Genomic DNA, 21,957 nt, shown 5'->3' with positions numbered 1-21,957 from the left:
GTGGAGGGACGAGGGGAAGGAAAAAAAGGAGACACGCTGCGAAGGAAGCGATGGCTTCCACGTGGGGAGTAAAGCGGAAGCTTCTCAGGCGGACTGGAGGATCTTTGGTTCTCAAAGGGTATCTGGTTACGACCAATAGCGTATCCTATGCTGGCGTTATCCTGTGGTTTATTATTTGATGCATCGATTTCCGTATAGCATGAAGGGCTTTCTGTCGACACTATAAGACTTTTCTGTTGGTAGCAGCGATTTACATGGTTAGGCTGGTGGATGAATATGCTACGCAGTACAAGAAAAATGATTGTTCCCCCGCTGCAAGGGGTACGTTTATACGGCATGGTTTTTCAATACACTTAGGAAAATGAAAAAAAAAAAGGGGGGGGGGATTGAAACAATAATAACAATTATTATTGCAGGTATAAAATAGGGGTTCATGATACTGCAGGGGTATGCGTGTGCAGTAATGTATCACAAGAGTCAAGACTTAGTATATAATTTAGAATAAATTAGCGTTCTCTTTAGTGACATGCAATGTGCTATTAATGCTTTAACGAAAAGATTTCAGAGTAATGACTGTTTTGATGGGTATTTTTTCTTCAAAGTGTACACGTTGCAGAGAAGCAAGAATTATCACTATAAAATGTTTCAAATACTTTTTGAATCTTCAAAGAAATTACAGTCATCCAGCAGGTAATTTCTTGACAAAGGTAATTCTAAATCTATAATGCTCTTGACTCTGTAGTACACTGCTCTAAAGAGAAATAGTAGTTCCAGTTTGAATATTGCCTTCATTCCACTCAGATAGTATTGTAGGTTAGTGCTCTTTGTTACAGTGAAATTCTGCAGCCAAAAGAAGAGAAAAAGTTCCTAATTTGTCAGGTTAATTCCTGATATTCTGTGAAATATTTTAAAAAATACTTAATATCCTGTAAAAATACTTTTTTATCCAGAGTGCATGCAGCACAATATATCTATACATCAGTGGTGAAATCCAATTTTTTTTACTACTGGTTCTATGGGCGTGGTTTGGTGGGCGTGGCAGGAGAAGGATATTGCAAAATCTCCATTCCCACCCCACTCTGGGGCCAGCCAGAGGTGGTATTTGCCAGTTCTCCGAACTACTCAAAATTTCCGCTACCGGTTCTCTGAACTGCTCAAAATTTCCACTACCAGTTCTCCAGAACCTGTCACAACCTGCTGGATTTCACCCCTGCTACACACGCACTGTTGATAGGGAATAAATCCTCTGAGAGCCCTAGTTATGTATGTGGTGAATTTGTATTATGAATATTTTTGCTAAATAGCTGAGTGGATTATCTTTGTGATAATTTTTGTGATAAAATGAATTTAGACATTCTTTCCCACATTCCAGATTAAATAGCATTTTTAGAATAGACAGTGTTTTGTTTTGTTTTTTGAAATGAAAAAAGAGGAACTTCCTCCAATATCAGAGTATCTCTGGTAGGAGCCTGCATGTACTGTAAACATGATGCTTTCTATTTATTAAGATAACTACAAATGTAAATGTCAAAAACTTTTCTATTTCACAGGTGAAGTAAAATCTTTACGTTCTGTTTTAACTCCACCAATATCTAAGTAAGTTTTTTTTTTTAATATATAGCATGTAAAATCTAGCAAGGCTACCTTGATTATAAGACTGCAAAACTCATTTGGCAACAAATATTTAAGTTTCTTTGTATATTGTGTGTAAAATTGTAATATATTTAATAAAATAATAACTTGATGCTAAATGAAAAAACCTGTCTTTTTCTTCAGGATCCGCAACATAGGTATAATGGCCCACATAGATGCAGGAAAAACAACAACTACAGAGAGAATGCTCTATTATTCTGGTTACACAAGAACCCTTGGAGGTTAGTGGTGTGAGAGATAAGGAAAAAATTAAGTGTAATAATTATTTTTCATATCCATTAAAATCTATTTTATTTTCTTCACATTTAAACTTTTTGTTTAAGCATTTTCAACAAAATCCTACATTTCAGAAAAACTAGATATAATTGCACTTAATTTATTGCCATTTTTGCTATCCCTTTCAAGAGTTCAGCTCCCCAGCTTCCCCTTCCTACTACCTTAGACTTTTCTTTTAAGAGGGGAGATAGCTATCAACACCAAGACAAAATGCTATCTCTGTGAACTTGCAAAGCTCCCTTCATAAGCTTTGAAATCTATAGACACAAAAAGCTGGAATGCAAATCTGTTTCTTGGAGATTTGCTAAGACCAGTATCTGACCTGAGCAAATAGCGTTATGAGTTAGCATGATCTGTGAACTTATTTTTGTTTGTTTCTTGAAAATGAAAATTTCATTTGGCTTTCTGTCTTCTTTCCCTGACTTTTTCCTCTCTGGATAGCGTTTTTTAGCTTGCAATCCTCATGCTTTCAAAATATGGGGTATTGAGAAACATTACAGCTGTATTGACTTTTTTCATTCCTTCCTCCCAGCCCCATAGCAATTAAAAGGACTGGGGGGGATATTCAATATTTACTTATAGTTGGGCACCTTATCACCCTGAATTTCTTGCAAGGGACAGTCCAGGAGATAGGTAGTCCAAGAGATAGGTAGTGGTGAGGCTGATGTGATTGTTTTTCAAAAATCAAATCCATATTATAGGTTTCCTGTCCAACTAAGTAATCAATTGGATCACCAGGTATTATATTCTATAACAGTTTTTATATTACCAAGAGCTCAAGTTATTTGATTAAAAACATGCTCTTTCTATTAAACAGATGTTGATGATGGTGATACAGTAACAGATTTCATGGCACAGGAACGGGAACGTGGCATTACCATTCAATCTGCTGCTGTCACATTTGACTGGAAAGGCCATCGAATCAACCTGATAGATACACCAGGTACCATGTCTTCTTAATGGTAAAAGCACGAAGAGCTTAAGAAAATAATGGCAAAATGATTTCATTTTTTTCAATTATTTTATTGGGAATTATATTATGCAAGTAAAATTTATACAGCTACAAAAAAGAGATACATTAAAAAAGTAAACGGGGCTGAAAAGGAAAAAAGGAAGAAAAGAAAAAGGAAATTAAAAAAAAAATCTACCTCTTTCATTGCCAGCAAGTATAATCAACATTAAGAATTTAATTTAATTTAATTCACTATCTCTTAAAATAAAACAATGCCTTCATTCCATATTTTTCCCCAGTTTCTATAAACCCATCTCCGAAACCTCATTGCTCTTTATTAAACAGCAAAAGTGCAGTACGACTTATTAGAAATAACAGCATAAATATTGCATTTTATATCTGTTGTGGATCCATGTTCTCCCTTTAAACAACCCCCCATTCTAGTGGTTTCAAACTGGCAGCTCGTGGGCCGGATGTGTCACACGCAGGCCAAGCCCATCCCAGCTCTGCAAAGGGAAAAAGTCACAAAAAGTCATGTGATGGCAATGTGACACCATGCCCCATTCCCTCTCTTCAAATAATCAAAATTCAGTTCCACCGCAAAAACACAGTTCTTGCTTTCCATGAAAAATCAGTTATGTGGAGCACATATGGGTGATTTGACAATTTCTCTTTGACTTCAGAGAGATTTCAACCGCCCGATCCCTGCAACTGGGCACTTTCTCAGCCACAGTGTGTTCCTCATTCCTTTTTAGAGGAATGTCAGTTTGGCGTTAGGTTCACTGGAAGTATCATGCCAAAGTGACTCCAGATGGCAATGAGCAGTAAACATGATCCTTCAGTCAACTCAGCACACAATTTTTTATTTTTTATTTTGCCTAGCCACCTCCCAAGGGCTATTTGTGTCTTTACATAATGTGCTTTTTTAAAAACAAACAAACAAACCTTTTTATTTAATAGTTTTACAGTAATAGATAATATTACAAAACAAAATATTACAAAGCAAAACACTTTACCTTCCCGTGTGAACTAAACTTTAGGTCATGTGGACTTTACTGTGGAGGTGGAACGTTCCTTGCGAGTGTTGGATGGGGCAGTGGCTGTTTTTGATGCTTCAGCTGGCGTGGAGGTAAAAATGACTCTTTGGTGGCTTTGCTTCATGTCTTGGGTATGCTTAAGGATAAGAACTTAAGACTTACCCCCATTAGCAAATGGCTCCCTTTGCTTGCATCTCTGCAAGAAATATGTTGGAGGGGAAAATGTGACCAAAATCTGATTTACTTAAAACAACCAAATCACTTTGAAGATATAACATAAAGTTATTAAGCATGTAAACAATAAACAATGTATACTGAGCTTCTAGCAAAGCACTGACACACAGCTTAGCAGGCCTGAGCAAAAATAGAGCTATAACTTATTTACCCTTGGTCTATTACAATTGAAGAGAAGACAAAAGAAAAGATAAACACAGTGTAAACTACAGCATAATGAATTGTTTTTGATGACAGCCTTATTTATCCATTCCAAGGTCAGCATGGCAGCTATACTATCTCTCGACATATAGTCAGTGAATATAAACAATTTGGCTTACTGGACCTTTGGTTCCTATCTTATTCCTCCCCCTGCCATTCTAAATATAATGGGCACAAATACGGGGAGTAACGTCCGAATGGTTGGATACATGGTGTGGGCAGAGCCTGTGTCCAAAAATTCACATTAAATAACAAAAAGGAAATATAGTTCAAGGGTTGGAAGAAGTGCAGTATATAATTGGCAGAAATGGTGAAGTTGACAGCTTTGATTATAGAAAAGACTTTGACCAATTTTCTGCTTCGAAGCTACTTTTGGACTTTTTGAGAGAAACTGAAAGAAATGAAATCTTGATTTTGGGATTTTATGATTAGAATTATATGTGATTATAGTAATACTGTAGACTATTGTTAAGTTTAAACTAAGAGTTAGATGTATTTTTATATCTACTGAAGAAAGTGAGACCATTTTGTTTTTCTTTACTTTTCCTTTGCTCTTTCTTTTTTCCCCCCATTTAACGTTTTTATTGAGTTATACAATAAAATAAGATACAAAATGCAAAAGTAAATAAGTGCACCAATGCGCCTACCGCCCCTGTCCTAATGTCCCCTTTTATTTGTATCCATTTCATGTATTAATAACCATGTTTATACCTATATCTGTTATCTAACACCTGCTTGACAAAATAAACAAACGGTGGGGAGGAAGTGGGGGAAGAAAAGTGAGGCAGGATAAGAAAAAAAGAAGGAAAAAAAGAAACATTGACTTCCGACTCTCTCTGTTGCACTAAAATAAGGCATTAACATTAAGACACAAGTTTTTGTTTTTTCATAATTATATGAGCAAGCCATTTCTATAAAGATCTATCAATCTAATTGGTAAAACCCAAACTCAAAAGTTTCATTCTTTTCCACTTCAAGCCCAAAGTTCAGAAGAGGTCTGCAAAGGGAAACAAAAGTACTTATATTCCTTGGCTCTTTCTTATTGCAGCTGTATCTTGCTTTCTGTTTGACTTTTCTTTCTTTTCCATTCCTTTTTTTTTTTTTTGCTTGTTTACTTTTTATTCATGTTTGGAAATTTAATAAAAATATATTAAAAAACAAGGAAGAAGCACTGTGCGGCCAGACCTCTGGAATTTCAAGTATCCTAAGTATTCCCTTTCTACGGAGAGATTCAGCTTTCACAGGGACAAAACTTATGTTACTTTTAACTTTTTCTCTCCAATTCGAAACACAGTCCAGTGTTCAGCCTGGGTTTTTCTTTTTCTTTTTTTTCTTTTTTTTTTGTGGGGGAAGTGATACACATGTACACATGCACAAAGACCATGTAGCTGTAGAGCAGAGGTCTTCAAACTTGACAGCTTTAAGACTCGTGGACGTTAACTCCCGGAATTCTCCAGCCAGAATTCTGGGAGTTGAAGTTCACGAGTCTTAAAGCTGCCAAATTTGGGGACCCTTGCTGTAGAGGGTTAGGTGAAACAACTTACACAATCACCCTCTTCCCTCGAAAAGTACTTGCAAAACTTTCCCCTGAACAGCATCTTTTAAGAACTGTTACGACGTTTAATCAGCATGACGAAGCAGTTCCAATTTCTGCAGACCATTGTGCTGTAAGCCTCATAGAATGGGTTATTTGTACTTCGCTCTAAGAGGGCATTATCTATGTGACAGCAGAAAAAAGGTTTTCCGGGATTTAATCACAGCCTTTTAAGACCAGTAATAGCTACCATTTTGGTAGCTCCTCTTGGAATTTGCCAGCAGGACATAATCTATCTTTGTATCTTTCTACAGTATTTGGAAACTATACATTTCTGAATGTTGTATTTAGATAAGCAGTGCTATTGATAAGATTTGGGTTTTTTTAAAATAAAAGGTGACTAGAAATTCCTAAGCTTTAGTTTAAGTACTACCAATGATGTGATTTCTTACAATTAATATGATGGAAAATACTCCTTTCTATCTCATTTATTCATAGGTTTTATATTGTGTTGCCTGTTCCCTTTTAAAAATTTTTTTTAAAAAAGTTAAATAATTTCAACTGTGCAATTATTCATTTTTAATTCTTTGCATCTGCTTGTCTACTGCAGTCTATATTTCCTGCCTTCCTTATGTTAGCCCCTAGATTTTCTATTAAATTCATCTTATTGCAAACTTCATGGGTAACAACAGGTTTTTTTCCCCCTTCGTATATCATGAAAATAAATATTTACATGTTTGTAAGGGACAGAAAACTGTCACTGAACAGAAATGATTAATGCTGTACATTTTTGCTTAGGCACAGTCTCTGACAGTCTGGAGGCAAGCAGACAAACACCATATACCCCGAATTTGCTTTTTAAACAAGATGGACAAACATGGAGCAAGGTATCAAAAAAACTATTATTTTTCAGGGCAGAGAAACAAAGAACGACTACAACGATGTGGAGTGATAGGCTATTACTGAATTTTATAACTTAATAACTAATTAGTGAAAATATTTCACTTTGAACTGAACTGAATTGAAGAAGCTTCTTGGATGAGAAGCGAAACATTTTCAAAGGGAAAAAACAAGAAATTCCAATTGTCTTTTGGAAAAAGCACCTTTGAGGAAAGTCTTGTGCAAGCATTATGGCCAAATAATAGTTTATTATTTTTATAGCTGTTGTATTACTTTGTTTGGAGAAGAGAATAATTTAATGGTTAAAGAAATGTCACTGTTCTCTCTAAAACAGTAATATTTTGTCTTTAGTTTCATCCATTCAGTTGAGAGTATCAAGCAAAAGTTGAAAGTGAAGCCTTTACTTCTACAGGTAATTTTAGAAAATGATTAATGTTTATTAATTATATATAGGTAGTCCTAGTTTTGTAACTGCCTTGTTTAATGGCTATTTGTAGTTACACTGATGGAAAAGTAACTTCACGACTGATCCTAATGTTTATGACCTTTGGAAGATGGTAAAGCAAAGGAAAGCTGAATAAAATCATAAGTACAGTCATGGTTTCGTTTAGTGACTACTTGGCTTAAATGAGTTGTCAGTCCCAGTTGTAATGCTAAGGGAAGTCTATTTATTACTGCTTTATAGTTTGCATACTGCTGGATTATAAAGTTTGTGGGATGATACATCTCAACACTGTGCTTTGATGCCATCAATAAACTGTCCAGATATCTGGAGATTCTCTGGGTCTTCATGGGCTTCTGCCAAGATAGAATGTCTGTGGATTTTGGGTCCTTTAGATGTGGGGATTGCACCTGACATTTGGATGGGGTTTTACTTCCACATTTAGAATTGATATGCAATTGGGGGTTGCCTTGGACTGACAGCTCCTGCTCAAATAATTGTGTCTGCCTCCCTTGATTGACAGTCATTTCAGACAATCAATCTCTATTCACCCCAGAGTTCTGTTTACATGGGGCTGCCCTTAAAACCTATTTGGAAGCTACCGTTGGTGCAGAATGTAGTGGCATGATTCTGTGGACATGCCTCTGTATTTGAGGGACCGCTTGTCTGCTCTGTATTTGAGGGACCGTGGTTTCTGCCCATCTGTTAAGATCAGGCAATTGATGTACTTTGGGTCCCTTAAACGATGCCATCTATAGACTCAGGAAGCATTCCTTCTCTGTTGCTGTGCCTGCCTTTGGGGATGGTGTTTTGGCACAGAACTATATACCCCTTTAAAAATGAAATTAATGGAGTATGTGAAGGCCTAATTGTGCTTTTTATGGGATATGGTTGTCTGTTGACTTCAGATACTTAATTAATAATATTTAGTGTTTCATTGGTGCTGCTGTGCCTTACCTTACTGACATTGGTAGTTTTTAATATGTTTTTGTATAGTTACCAATTGGGGAAGAAAAATCTTTTCGAGGAATCATTGATGTGGTGACCAAGGACCAAGTTATCTGGAATGCTGTCACTGGATTGGATGATGGAAAGACTTTTAAGCAGAAATCCTTGGAAGAAACTGGAGATCTTAACTTATTAAGAAATGCCAATGATGCAAGACATACCTTAATAGAACAAGTAAAGTTCTAAAGTAAATACATAAAACACAAAAGAATTTAATTTAAAACTATGGATACCTTTCAAATGTGTGGACTTTAGTTTCCAGAATTCTCAACAAAAGCCTTGCTGATTAGAGAATTTGGGGAATTGGTGCACACATTTGGAGAATAAATAAATCAGGAAAGCTGACCCAGAAATAATGAAATACAAGCCAGAGATGATGGGCTAAGTTTATTTGAGCTTGCTGTACAGTGTCCGATGTACAGCTGTTTGAGTAAATAAATATGGGTAGTTGGTGATAAGCAGTACATTGAGAACTACATATATTTGCTTTAATCAAATAATGAAAATAGTGATGTGTCATTTGTGATTTGAGAGTTCAGGGATGTGTATTGTTAAATTCTTAATTGCTCCTATGATGGTGGCAAGCATTTGCAATGCTTTTGATGCAAATTTACATTGAATTAGCACAAGTTTCTCTGAGTGGCATAACAGGATATCATCAGGGGTGAAATGCTACCAATTCACTCTGGTTCGGGTGAAATGGTATCGCTAAAAACTACCGGTTCTGGTGAACTGGTAGTTAAAAAAAGCTATAATCCGACTATCACCTAGAAAGCAGGGTTTCCTGCTTTCTAGCGAAGCTAAACTGCGTGCCACAGCTGATCCCCACCCCTCTCTGTTCTACTTACCTTCCCAAGCCTCCTTTTGACACATACTGCCAAAAGGAAATCCTGCTTTCTAGCAAAACTAAACCACATGGCACAGTTGATTGTCGGATCGTAACTTTTTTTAATTACCAGTTTGACCGAACCAGTAGCTAACTATCGATTTGCCTGAACTGGTAGCTAGGTGAACCGGTAGCTTTTCAAACACACAGTGCATGTTTGGCGCGCACTGCACATGCGCACGCAGCACACTGCGCTTGGTGTACGGTGCACATGCGCGGCCAGCGAACTGATAGCAAACTGATTCAAATTTCACCCCTGGATATCATCCTTGTTCAATTAGATGAATGTTACATTTAATGATTGAAGAGTTCAGTATTAATTCTTGTACTTATTGACTCTCCACTTGTTTTAATCTAAATTGATTATTGTGAATTGCCCAATATCACTGATAGTTGCTTGCAATATAATACACAATAATATAACGTTTCATTTATTATTATCCAGTGTAAATATTAGCTTTGATTAATATGATACATGCTGCTTTAGTAGTCGTTGACATGACTGTAATGTGCCTGCCCATTACGATCGCAAGTTCTGATGGTTAAGCGAGGCAGCCATGTGATTCCTTGCTTAACAATCCCCATCCCTGCTCTGCCAGATTTGGTAATTAGCATGGGGTGCCTCGGGTCAGGGAGGTCCTGAGAGGCCTAGTGCAGACTTGGGCCTTCTGCTCTGGGCCTCCCAAGCTTTTCCATCTCCATCTGTGCCCCTCAGGGTCCCTGCAGGCCTTGGAATTTCTTTCCTACCCTACTGGGTCCTCTCAGGCCTTGGTCCTGACCTTCCACCCCACTGGGTCTCCGGATGCCTTAAGGCTGCTTCCTAGCCCACTGAAATCTACATCCTCCTCCTTGCCCCCTCTCACAAGTCACTGCAGATCATCTGGAAGTTCTGGAGATTGTGTTGGAGAAGAAGAGCAGACTACTCCAACCCCTGACATCCCCGGGCTGCATGGCTTTGTCCTGGAAGCAGGTACCATTTTCGGAGCTGCCACAATAATTCCCACCTTTTTCGTTCACATCCATTTTAGCTCACATCAGACTAAGACAGTGATACTGTTTGGTGAAGTCTCCAATAAAGAATGCCCCTTGTGAAACTCATCCTAAGATAGGTTACTATTTTGGTCACTTTATTTATTTTAGTTGAATCAGTTTTGGCTGCCATGGGCGCCTTTGAGGCACAATAGATCCCTATGTCTCTTTAGGTGTATTTGTGCTGACCTCTGGTGTAAAAGATTTGTAACTGCATATGCTTAAATAAGATACTTTTAGGTTAGCAATTATGGGAATTCATATTTTCAAATTGTTACATTAATAACATGACCTTTATATCTTTATTACATTAAGAAGCAAGCAGACCTAATATAAATAATGTGAAATGTTAACCATTTGGAAATGCATTATCTTTTAAAGGTTGCAGACCTTGATGACGAATTTGCTGAATTGGTCCTTGGAGAATTCAGTGAGAGTTTTGATTCATTACCAGCTGATGAGGTCTGTGCCTTGACTCATTCATCATGTAAACTGGATTTTATATATGAAAACATAACTGTGTTGCAAAAAGAAGCCACTGGCCTCTTTTTCAATAGAATTGGTCGTAGATTAACATAAAATACTTTCTTTGCATAGTAATAATATTGCTCAAGTTAGAGGTAACCATAATGATTAGTAGGAAATAACATGGAACTGAATCAGATTAGATTGCAGAATATACTATGGCAAAAAGAAATCTAAGTTAGATTTTCTGAGTCAATTAAATGCTTAAGCCACCTCTCTGGATCAAATCACCTGAAGTGGATATTAAGCTATTTTAAACTAGCTTGTATAAGAAATGTAGCAAATATTTTAGAATTATTACGAAAGATAAAATTAGTTTAGGAAAAGAGTTCAGTGACTCTAATAAATACCATATCATTGTATCAAGCTGTTTCGGGTGTCCTTGACCACAATAGATATAAATTGAAATAACAACAAAAAATAATGCCAAGCAAAAACCAATTAATGTAACTAAGTTGTGGAATAGGCAGATGCCCATTTGCAATTGCACCGACTTCGATTTGTTGTTAACTTTTTGAGTCAATCAGTGTAGCCAGCCACATGTTTTTCCTATTATATTGAATTATAAGTATGCATTTGTTTAAAATAATTGTGTCTTCTCGATTCTCTACAGCTACAGGCTGCAATACGAAGAGTAACCCTGGCTCATAAAGCAGTGCCTGTGTTTTGCGGAAGTGCATTGAAAAATAAGGGTGTTCAGCCCTTGTTAGATGCGATCACCAAGTATTTGCCTGCACCAGATGAACGCAGCTATGATTTCTTGTGAGTATGGAGTGAAGATGTAATTTCATTTGATCAAAAGTAAGCAAAATTTGTACAGCAAAGAAAATTTAATATCTTATGGGGTGGGCAAGTAAACAATTTTGGAGAATCGAGAATATGGAAGGCATGCTACAAACACAATGTACTGTTATTCTGCAAGAGATTCACACTGCCAAAGATTCCAGGAAGCCTGATCTGTTCAAAGATAAATCATGTATCGGGTTTTTCTCCCCACTTAGTATTTCAGTGTGCAGTGGAAACCCCTCAATTATCAGTAATTATGTTGCTTTCAGTGCTAAATGCTGCTAAATGCTAAGTATTTTTTTCATGTCATGATTCCTAGGATGAATAGGTGGGCTGGCTTGTTTATTTATTTATTGATTTGATTGATTTTCCAGGCCAGGATATAAAGATGATCTATGCGCTCTGGCATTTAAAGTTCTTCATGACAAACAGCGTGGACCCTTGGTTTTTCTGCGCATTTACTCTGGCACAATGAAGCCTCAATCGGCAGTTTATAATATTAACAAAAATTGCACGTGAGTTTAAAAAAAGTGTAGGGGGGGTTTGGTGGTGAAAAAAGGTGAATGAGCTTAAATAAATGAGGGGACTGAAACCTAACCCAAGTCAACCATTACAGGGAGAGAATGAGTCGCTTGCTCCTGCCTTTTGCTGATCAGCAAATAGAAATCTCTTCACTAACCGCTGGCAACATTGCCCTGACTGTGGGGTTGAAACAGGTAAAAAAAACCAAAACCCTCCCGTGATCTTTCAAACTTTGTATTTTGTAAAAAGAAAAGAAAACCAAAAAAAATTCCTGCATCAGGATTAGTTTATGGAATCAAAATCATTTTGCTGATTTAAATGTCTGATGGAGATTCTCAGCCATCCAGGTCATGGTTGTCTCAAAGGTGCTTTTTCAAGAGGCAACTAGACTTTCCGACCAATTTGCTGATTTAAGTTTTCTCATAGGTAACCTTGCAAAATGGTCTAATCAAGATTTCTGGAATGTGGTGCCCTTCAAATGTGTGGAGACTGCGGTTCCCAAATTCTTTGGCATATATTCTTTGAGGCGATGGAAAATGTCTAATCATATATGGAATAACATTTGATATTTATTTTTCTGCAAAGGAATAATATGTGGAAATCTTCACAAAATTTTTCTTCCATTTTTAAAAAGTGCTTTTATTGTCAAAAAAATAATTATTATTATAACTGCTGGTAGGAGGATTGGATGTGCTTGTCCTTTAATTGGGGAAAAAAACAGTGTTGGATAGCCAATTAACATTCAGTGATTTTTAATGATGGAAACCAATTGTGTGCTGGCCATTCACCATTTATTTTGTTATTTGGCTTGCGTTAGAGTGCCACTGGCGACACCATTGTTTCTTCAAAAGCGTCTGCAGTGGCTGCAGCTCGTCGAGCTGGAAGAAATGTGGAATCAGCACATGGTCAAGCGAAAGAAGTACAGAACCTCCTGTTAGCCGGCATTGAGATTCCAGAACCGGTCTTCTTTTGTACAATAGAGCCACCTTCCATGGCCAAACAACCAGGTGCAATTCAGTTTCTGAAATAGGAGAGCTGTGCTTGTAATCTATGCATGGCCATAAAGAAATGGGATGATTTATTGTTTATTAGTAGGCACAAAATACATTACAGATGACTAGTATTCTTAACTAGGCCATGTCTCCAGTTGTGAGATGATTTGAGAGGGAATGCGATCCTGTTATGGTTCTCTAGGTTAGCAGGTAAAGTCATTAATTCAGATTTTAGGATAAATATCCAAATGTACTCGCAGGTGATCAAAGTCAGCATCTGTTTGTGCTGGCCAAAAGACTTTTTGGAACTAAGAGAGTTTGAAGACCGTGAGAGTCCCTTATTTTGTACTGATGAAGAAGAAAAGGGGGCAAGGAAGAAGAAAAATCTTAGACACCGTTTTTTAAGTGATGATTGACAGAACAGCTTTATGGTCTTTAAAAAGAGAAGAGAGGGAAACAATGGAAGAGATAAGCCTAATGAAGCTTTTTCTCCTTAGCCTCTTTTCAGTCTCTTAAATTCTGAAACATCATCTTCCCTTCCATCTAAGTTTTGGCCTATAGTTTGGAAATCAGAATATTTTAAAAGAATAGAATTAAAATGATTAATTATCGGTTTGGCTAGGAAACCCCGTTCTAGCATGCTGCTACATTAACTTTGGAAGAGTTGAATAACTTATAGGTAATATCACATCTTTTCCTGAGAATTCTCTCTTCTTACTGCTGTTATTCTCCCAGAGGGTACAAGAGTCAGTTTCACTACAGTACTGTAGAACTGCATTCCAGGATTCCTCACCAGTGATTCTTGTGAGACCCTGGGAAACTAGTACAGAATAAGAAGAGGACCACAGTTGTATTCTCTGTACCTATTTTAATCATTTATTTGCTCCAGATCTAGATCAAGCATTGATTTGTCTGCAGCGTGAGGATCCAAGTCTGAAAGTTAAGATTGATGCCAATACGGGGCAGGTAAGGTTTACAATGCTTATTATTATTAAACTTACTGCTGTGCTCTAAGGCAGTGAAGGATGAGTCCCATGTAGACCCCCCCTCTCCTTTTTTATGGTGGTACTACCTTTCAGATGAGACTGCTGAAATCAGCAGAATAACTTTTGCTGAAATACAAAGCATCTCTTTTTATTATAAACTGCCCAGAATCATTTAAGTGAGTTGGGCAATGTGGAAATATGAATGAATGAATTAACCAATGTTATTCTTTTTTTTTTTATAAAAAAGTTTTATTTTTACAATCATATCAAATAATTCATCCAATGTACAATTATATACAATTAGTCGGGCTTGCCCAGGAACCAATGTTATTCTTTTCTGCTGTTTTTCTGTATCTATTTTATATCCCACTCACCACCATCCCAAAATAGGACCTAGTGCTCCTGGTGACATCGCCATGTAACATTTGCATTTCCTACAGACTTTGGAAAGAGCAAAAGTTTCATCTCTAGCTGCAGAGTTTGCCTATAAATTCTAACATTTATAATTCATTGTTCGTGTTTATACTGGTATCCATATTGGCTTATGCAACTGGATTGGAAGAAGTTCCCAACTTATTTTCCCATTGCAGCTGTAATTATTCCCAGAAAATCTGCTATGAAGTAGGAAATCTCTTAAAAATGGATAGAGACTGTTTAGTTTCAAAATCACTTAACAGATGCATGTTGTTGTCTGTATTACACTCCTCTCACATCTGCCTGGCTTTAAAGCCACTTTGAAAAATGAACAGTATGTTCCATGCTTTGGTGATACTACTTTTATGAATATTTTTGCTAGACAATTCTTTGTGGCATGGGGGAACTACACATTGACATAATTCATGACCGAATCAAACGCGAATACAAACTGGAGACTTACCTTGGACCTCTTCAAGTTGCTTATCGAGAAACAATCCAAAACTCTGTTGAAGCTGCAGGTACATTAAATGTCATAGACTTGCAAACGAAGGACTTAAAACTGGTGGCTAGTTAATACTATGCTAATTTGATGACTTGAACTTCATGTTTGATATGTTAGTTGCTTTCGTTACAGATACACTGGACAGAACAATAGGAGAAAAGCGACATCAAGTGACAATTGAGTTGGGTATTAAGCCATGGGAGGGAGAAATGCCAGCAACAGCACCAGTCATTGAGTATGCTGAAAGTATCAATGACTTACTTCACCCTGACCTTCGTGAAGCTATAGAAAATGGAATTTCAACCTCATACCTTCAAGGTAAAGAGTTATTTCAGCAAATGTTTTGAACGTATTATATTGGAATTGTTTGAAGAAATAGAGACTTTGTTGTTAAGAGTAAGGCTGTCAGGCAGAAATTAGCATTTGTCCTCCTTTCCCTTTTTTAACTGAAGATGCAAATGAATGAAACTGCTAGAGAGAATAGTTGCAGCTTTTCTCTCTTTATTTTTATTAGTAAAGTGACAGGCTTTGAGATGTTTAGTCTGTAATCTGCAAAATACAGTTGAAAAGAAACAGGATGATGCCATCTGAACAGGTTGAATTATCATCTGCATGGTGCAATCTGCAATTGGTTCAATGTAAAATTCTAATGTGTTACTGATACTTCTAGGACCACTTATGGGATATCCAGTTCAAGATGTGGCAGTCACTGTCCGGGCAGTAGCTACAAATGCTGATACATCATTAACTATGGTTTCTGCATGCGCTTCTCGTTGCCTGCAAAAGGTACGAATCAAAATAATCTTATCCAGGCCAAGTAGTAAATTTTTTGACCTTCTGTAATTCTCTTTGAATTAGCATCATAACAAAGTTGCTTACGATACTTATTTTCCTACATTCAGAAATGATGAGACCGGGATCATGATGAAGACGCATATTTTCTGTTTGAAGTTGCTATTTTAAATTAAAATGTTTTGTAAAGTGCACTGGGAACACTTACTTTTTGGAAAACGCCATTTCATTAATCATGTTTTTTATTTCTGTTATTGTTCATAATTTGTTTATATGAAATTTTCGGATTTTTGGATTCATACAGAATAAGTATAGCCTTCATTTCAGCCTGATCTTCTGATGCAAATTAATACTGTATTAAGCAGATTGATGTTTGGATGGAAGATTTGTCTTGTAATTTTGTTTCTTAGGCTTTGAAGAATGCGGATAAACAACTCCTGGAGCCTGTCATGAACTTGGAAGTGACCGTGCCTGGAAACTATGTTGGTGTAGTACTTGCTGATCTTGCACAGAGGAGAGGCGACATAAATGACATTCAAGGTCGCCTAGATAACCAGGTTGTGATTGCAGCTGTCCCCCTAGCAGAAATGATGGTATGTGCTGTAATTGGCAGGAAACTGAAGTTGCATGTTCTGGATACTGTGGAATATTTTACAACAAATCTGAAAAATTGAGTACAGATAGTCCTCAACCTACAGCCCCAGTTAAGCCCAAATTTTATATTGTTAAGTGAGAAATCCGTTTAGTGAGTTTTGTCCCATTTTATGACTTTTCTTGCCACACTTGTTAAGTGAATCACTGCAGTTGTTCAATTAATAACAGGGTTGTTAAGTGAATCTGGTGTCAGCCAGCCTGCTGCTGCTGCCGCCATAAAATAGGGGACAGGGAATAAGGGGGAAGATAACACTGCATCTGGTTTTCCCCATTGATTTTGCTTGTCAGAAGGTCGCAAAAGGCGATCACATGACTCAGGGACACTGCAGCCATCATAAAAGTGAGTCAGTTGTCAAGCATCTGAATGTAAATCATGTGACCATTGGGGAATGCTGCAACCGAGTGTGAAAAATGGTCATAAGTCACTTGTTTCAGTGATGATGTAACTTTGAACTGTCACTAAATGAACTGTTGTAAGTCGAGGATTACCTGTACAGATGGCAATGTATGTTGGTGCCTGGAGGCTGTAGTATTTGGATGGGAGGCAAGAGGCTTCAGCTTAACCATGGCAAGATTTTGGGTTGGAGTTTGGGTTGGTGGCTACTGGATCTGTGAATTTACTACCTTTAGTTCTGGATGGGCTGGCACTAAACCCAGACAGACCTGGTCTGCAGTCTGGAGGTCTTTCTAGACTCATGACCGCTGTTCGATGAACAGGTGGTGGTCACGGGCCTTAGCACAATTGTGGGTTGTGTGCCAGTTGTATCCATTCCTAGACCAGAAGGCCCTATGCTCAATTACTCATACCCTCCTGCATGAATTACTGTAACACGTGTCTGGGACTGCTCTTGAAGAGCATCCAGAAACTTCAGCTGATGTAAAATGTGATGGTGTAGGGAGTTATTTGCACTAGATTAGGATATATTGCAGGGATGCGGTGGCCTAGTGGCTAAGACGCTGAGCTTGTCGATCAAAAGGTTGGCAGTTCAGCGGTTCGAATCCCTAGTGCTGTCCAGGGATGAACTCCCGTTACTTGTCCCAGCTTCTGCCAGCCTAGCAGTTCGAAAGCATGTAAAAAATGCAAGTAGAAAAATAGGGACCACCTTTGGTGGGAAGGTAACAGCGTTCCTTGTGCCTTTGGCGTTTAGTCATGCCGGCCACATGATCATAGAGACATTTTCGGACAGCGCTGGCTGTTCAGCTTTGAAACGGAGATGAGCACCACCCCCTAGAGTTGGAAACGACTAGCACATATGTGCGAGGGGAACCTTTACCTTTTTAGGATATATTACACCTCTGCTCCGTGAGTTACCAGTTTGCTTCTGGGTTCAGTTCAAAGTGCTAATAATGACTCATAAAGTCCTATACACCATGGGGCCAGATTATTTGAGGGACTCCCTTTCCCAATCCCATTTTCCCATGTGTTTTTAATGTTTTTCATGATCTTTATTGTTGTTTTTGGTTATTTTGATGGATTCTTTTATGTTTTTAACTTTGCTGCTCAGAGTCACTACATGCAACGAGCAGCTATATAATTAGCATTTTGGGTTCGAAGACCACATGCTGTTGTGCCGTTCATCTGTGAACATGGATGGGACTCTGCAGACCCAGTCCAGAAGTGCAGAGCCTAGCACAGTTGGGAGTTTATTCTTACAATATCTGTCAGTATTGATCTGTGATGCCATTCACTGTTTTTGGCAGTGCCCCTCTTCAAAGCTGGTGTAGGCTTTGGAGCACAGGGCTTGGCAGCAGATTCTAGCAGCAGCCACAGCTTCTGGTTTCCTTGGCTGAATGTCACAGTGGCATAGGCACAGTGGTATGCCCTTCGCAGCATCTTTGTAGTGCTTGTGTAGATGACCTCAAGATCTCTTTCCCGTTTCCATTTCACCATAGCGCAATTGGTGAGGCATGGGGTGGTCATGCATTCTGATATATAAATTTACCAAGTAAATAATGGTTCGGTTGAGATCTGCATATGTGGGATTGATTGGGGTAGATTGTAAGGGTGACACAGAAGTATAATTTTATCGTATTTTATCTATATCTTAAATTATTCTATTTTATTCCAATTTCATTTAGACTGTCCTTTATTCCAATTTCATTTTAAATTATATTTTATCCAATTCCATTTTAAATTGCTTCTTATCACATTTTAGTAATAATTTGTTTCTGGAACTCTGCACTTTAATATGGCCAAAGGGCTAATCAATAAATAAATGTAAAATGTAAAGTAAATAAATAAGCTTTACTTTTTACTTTAAAATAGTAATTGCTAGGTCTCAGAGTCAGAACAAAGCACTTTCATTTGCTCCAGCCTCAAAAAAGAACTTCACTGTTTTGAGCATCGTCCTTTAAGTCAGAAGAAACCACCATAGGTCAGGGCATTTCAGCTTCAAAGCAAGCTTTTTCCTTAACTCCTTTATAGAAATGAAACTTCAAGCTTATTCCATGTATTTCTTATCTCAGGGGTAGTCAACCTTGTTATACCTATCGCCCACTTTTGTATCTCTGTTAGTAATAAAATTTTCTAACCGCCCACCAGTTCCACAGTAATGGTGATTTATAAAGTGTATCGTCATCTGCGCATGCCTCTCATGCATCATGGATTGGGTTTGGCGAGGTGGGGGGGCACCGGTTATCAGCTCTGCTTGTCTGTTACAGCTGGGTGGTGTGCAGGGAGATGCGTGAGCTATTCTGGGACCAGGCTCTTTTGTTTGCGGTCGCACTATAGCGCCATTTAGTTTCATTTAACTAAACTTATGCACAGGCAATACAAATACTATATTTTCAGAAATTCAAATTGTCATGGGGAATTTTATGAAAACCTAATGAAAATGTTTTTAAATAATGCTATGAAAATTTTTTAAAAAGTCAATTAAATTAAAAAAAAGGAATGCTTCAGTATTGGACAAAACCCCTACCGCCCACCATGAAAGCTGGAATGCCCACTAGTGGGTGGTAGGGACCAGGTTGACTACCACTGTGTTATCTGAACATTTTGAGGAAGCAGTGGAAGCTTTTCTACCATAAAATTTCATCTTAAAAAGAGCAGTTCTACTTTATAGTGATTCTTGAGTGGAAAGATAAATGTCAGCAGGGTTTTTTTTTTTAATGGAAGAACTTTACCTAGAAGAGTTTGTTTCAGATTAAATTCATCTAGGCAGGCATCCTCCTTGGGTTGTATAGCTCACATGCTAGAGCAGGGGTGTCAAACTGGTGGCCCGTGGGCAGGATGCGTCATGCTCAGGCCATGCCCATCCCAGCTCTGTGAAGGGAAAAAATACCGTGATACTGTGATGGCAACGTGACGCCACTAGTTTGACACCCTTGTGCTAGAACAGGGGTCTCCAACCTTGGCAACTTTAAGCCTGGAGGACTTCAACTCCTCCTCCTTTAAGTCCTCCAGGCTTAAAGTTGCCAAGGTTGGAGACTCCTATGCTAGAGCCTTATACTGTCTGGCCCATCTTCTATCGTATCAGATAGTTCAGTCAGTGTGCCTTTTCTCTACTTGGCTAACAATATTGAGTATGATAAAAAACCTCCAGGAAAATATAGTTAAATCACATTCCCTTAGTATATAAAGCAGCCCCATTTCATATCAATTTAACTTGCACAAGCATTTGATGAACAATTTTGCAGCCTCACAATTAAACAAATTTAAATTCGAAATTGCAGAGAAAATACACCATATTGTGTTATTGAATTACAGCTCTTCTAGCAATAAAAAAAGTATTTCAATTGTATGTAAAATTTATTTTTCTGCCTTTGAAATAACTTCATCTTATCATCTTTTGTGACACACATTTTCCCCCCCAGGGCTACTCAACAGTTTTACGTTCTTTGACATCTGGGACTGCTACATTTACGCTGGAATTGGCAAACTACCATCCAATGAGCCTTTATGAGCAAAATGCTTTGCTTAATAAGAGGACCGGCTTGGTATGATGTCATGGAGGACTACGGACTTCTTTTAATCCTTTCTTAGGAAGCAGTTTATGTTGCAATTACAATGATCAAAAGTATATATTGCTGCTGCAGCCTGTTTATATGTCAATAGAAACTATAAGATATAAATTATAATTCATCTTCAGAAAAATTGACGTTTTGTGACTGTTATCAGTTATTCAACTGAAGAACTACAGCTGCCTTTTCTCAAATCGTTATATTGTTATATACAAAATATGCACTTGTATATTTCTGGTTATATAATAGGTTTTGTAGAATTCTGCTGTTGTACATATCTCTTTTCCTATATGATTCACACTGATACATAAGTCTCACATTAAAATGAACAATAGGCACTTTTGCTACAATTCCTAGATCAGAGGAAGTCATGGTTGCAGTATCCAACAAACAAAGGCTGTGCTGCAATTCCACGGCTGTGGAGAAGAGAAAACAGGATTAATCTGTGGCCAATGAGTGCTGTAAAAGGAGTTTTATATTGTACAATTTAAAGAGCTAAGAAAACAATTAGAGATGGTTCCAAGATTAAAATCTGTTTTAAAAAAATCCCTACTTATCATTTACATAACTTCAATTTCATGGCAGGGTATAATGCTATTTTTGTTTTTAAAAAAGGCAAATAGCTGAGGAAGGAAAAGTTAAAAAGTCCATATGTGTGCTTGCATTGTTTTATAACAAACACTTCTGAGCTGGTCATAGTTAAATTAAAAATATTGGACAATTTTTTCAGGTTTTAAATAAAATAATTTTTCCAGCATTAAGAAAAATACAAGGTCAGAAAAATATAAATTCAGTTTTTGCATACTGTTCTGTTTCCCTTCCCCCAATACTCCCAGCAAAGAGTCCGTCAGAGGCCTTCCTTTTTTTTTCCTTTTATTTACATAGATACATGTCCTGGCCACGTCTACCCACGGGCCTGCCAAGTTTCTGGAGATAACGAGGAAATTATAGATAAGGCCAGAATTACTCACGAATATATTCTTCCCTCCATGAATTAGCTTGCGCCAAATTCATTGTTTTGTCCGAGACAAAAAACCAGGAAGTCCCGCCTCCTATTTATAGTCTCTGCAGATGTCACTGCATGACAATTATGACTTGGCTTTGTCCCAACTCTTCCGCTGCTGCGCACGTCGATCAAGCCTTCGTAATCTTGCGTCCCTCCAAAACTGTTCTTGGGGCGTTGCCAAATCAGAAGAAGGCCCGGGAGAATCAGGCCTTGCCGGCCCCTCCCTTTGAGTGGGTGCCAGGGAGGGAGAGGGCTCAAGAGAAGCAGGGCTTGCCAGGTCTTCTCCCTCATTTTCTGAATCATCCGAGTCCAGGAGTCTGGGTCCAGGAACCTGGGTCACAACACTATCCCTCACCGCAGGGCCCTTCCCCCGGGGCTGACGATCGGGATGCGGTCGGGCTGGGTTCTGCTCATGGAAGGCCTGCACCAGGTCAGGGGCATGAACGTCGGAGGCATCTACCCAGGAGAAATCAGTCCCGTATCCCTTCCACGCGATCAAATATTGGAAACGACCCTTTAGCCAGCGAGAGTCTCGTACGCTGTGGACTTCGTATTCCTCCGATCCGTCCTCAGCGACAGTGACGGTGCTGTTGGGCACCGAAGGGGACTCGGTGTGGCCTCAGGAACCAGAAGGGACCGTGAAAACGGGTGGATCCGCAT

At 38.2% G+C, this 21,957-nt stretch overlaps 2 protein-coding genes across 6 annotated transcripts in view; one reads left to right on the top strand and one right to left on the bottom strand.

Annotated features, from left to right (window-relative positions):
- Positions 1-7: 7 nt before the first annotated feature.
- GFM2 (GTP dependent ribosome recycling factor mitochondrial 2) overlaps positions 8-21,957 on the top strand; it is a 34,127-nt gene continuing 12,177 nt past the window's right edge. The window contains exons 1-20 of one of the 4 annotated variants that reach the window (XM_058169171.1): positions 21-321; positions 603-690; positions 1,551-1,596; positions 1,777-1,874; positions 2,747-2,872; positions 3,922-4,010; positions 6,686-6,774; positions 7,139-7,199; positions 8,226-8,411; positions 10,534-10,614; positions 11,291-11,439; positions 11,838-11,978; positions 12,080-12,179; positions 12,803-12,992; positions 13,867-13,943; positions 14,760-14,898; positions 15,015-15,200; positions 15,553-15,668; positions 16,085-16,267; positions 20,145-21,078. In XM_058169171.1, coding sequence (XP_058025154.1) covers positions 271-321; positions 603-690; positions 1,551-1,596; positions 1,777-1,874; positions 2,747-2,872; positions 3,922-4,010; positions 6,686-6,774; positions 7,139-7,199; positions 8,226-8,411; positions 10,534-10,614; positions 11,291-11,439; positions 11,838-11,978; positions 12,080-12,179; positions 12,803-12,992; positions 13,867-13,943; positions 14,760-14,898; positions 15,015-15,200; positions 15,553-15,668; positions 16,085-16,267; positions 20,145-20,273 — 2,325 coding nt within the window. In that variant the 5' untranslated portion in view covers positions 21-270 and the 3' untranslated portion in view covers positions 20,274-21,078. Of the gene's footprint in view, positions 322-602; positions 708-1,550; positions 1,597-1,776; positions 1,875-2,746; positions 2,873-3,921; positions 4,011-6,685; positions 6,775-7,138; positions 7,200-8,225; positions 8,412-10,533; positions 10,615-11,290; positions 11,440-11,837; positions 11,979-12,079; positions 12,180-12,802; positions 12,993-13,866; positions 13,944-14,759; positions 14,899-15,014; positions 15,201-15,552; positions 15,669-16,084; positions 16,268-20,144; positions 21,079-21,957 lie in introns of those variants that run through there. The other 3 variants (XM_058169173.1, XM_058169172.1, XM_058169174.1) reach the window with 3 other exon arrangements.
- The window catches only part of HEXB (hexosaminidase subunit beta), a 69,785-nt gene continuing 68,396 nt past the window's right edge, over positions 20,569-21,957 (bottom strand). For both annotated transcript variants that reach the window (XM_058169184.1, XM_058169183.1), the window contains exon 14: positions 20,569-20,707. In XM_058169184.1, the coding sequence (XP_058025167.1) occupies positions 20,650-20,707 (58 nt within the window). In that variant the 3' untranslated portion in view covers positions 20,569-20,649. The remainder of the gene's footprint in view (positions 20,708-21,957) is intronic.

Source organism: Ahaetulla prasina, chromosome 2 (genome assembly GCF_028640845.1).
Source record: "Ahaetulla prasina isolate Xishuangbanna chromosome 2, ASM2864084v1, whole genome shotgun sequence".
Classification (NCBI taxonomy): Eukaryota; Metazoa; Chordata; class Lepidosauria; order Squamata; family Colubridae; genus Ahaetulla; species Ahaetulla prasina.
This window is presented reverse-complemented; position numbering and strand designations above follow the sequence as displayed.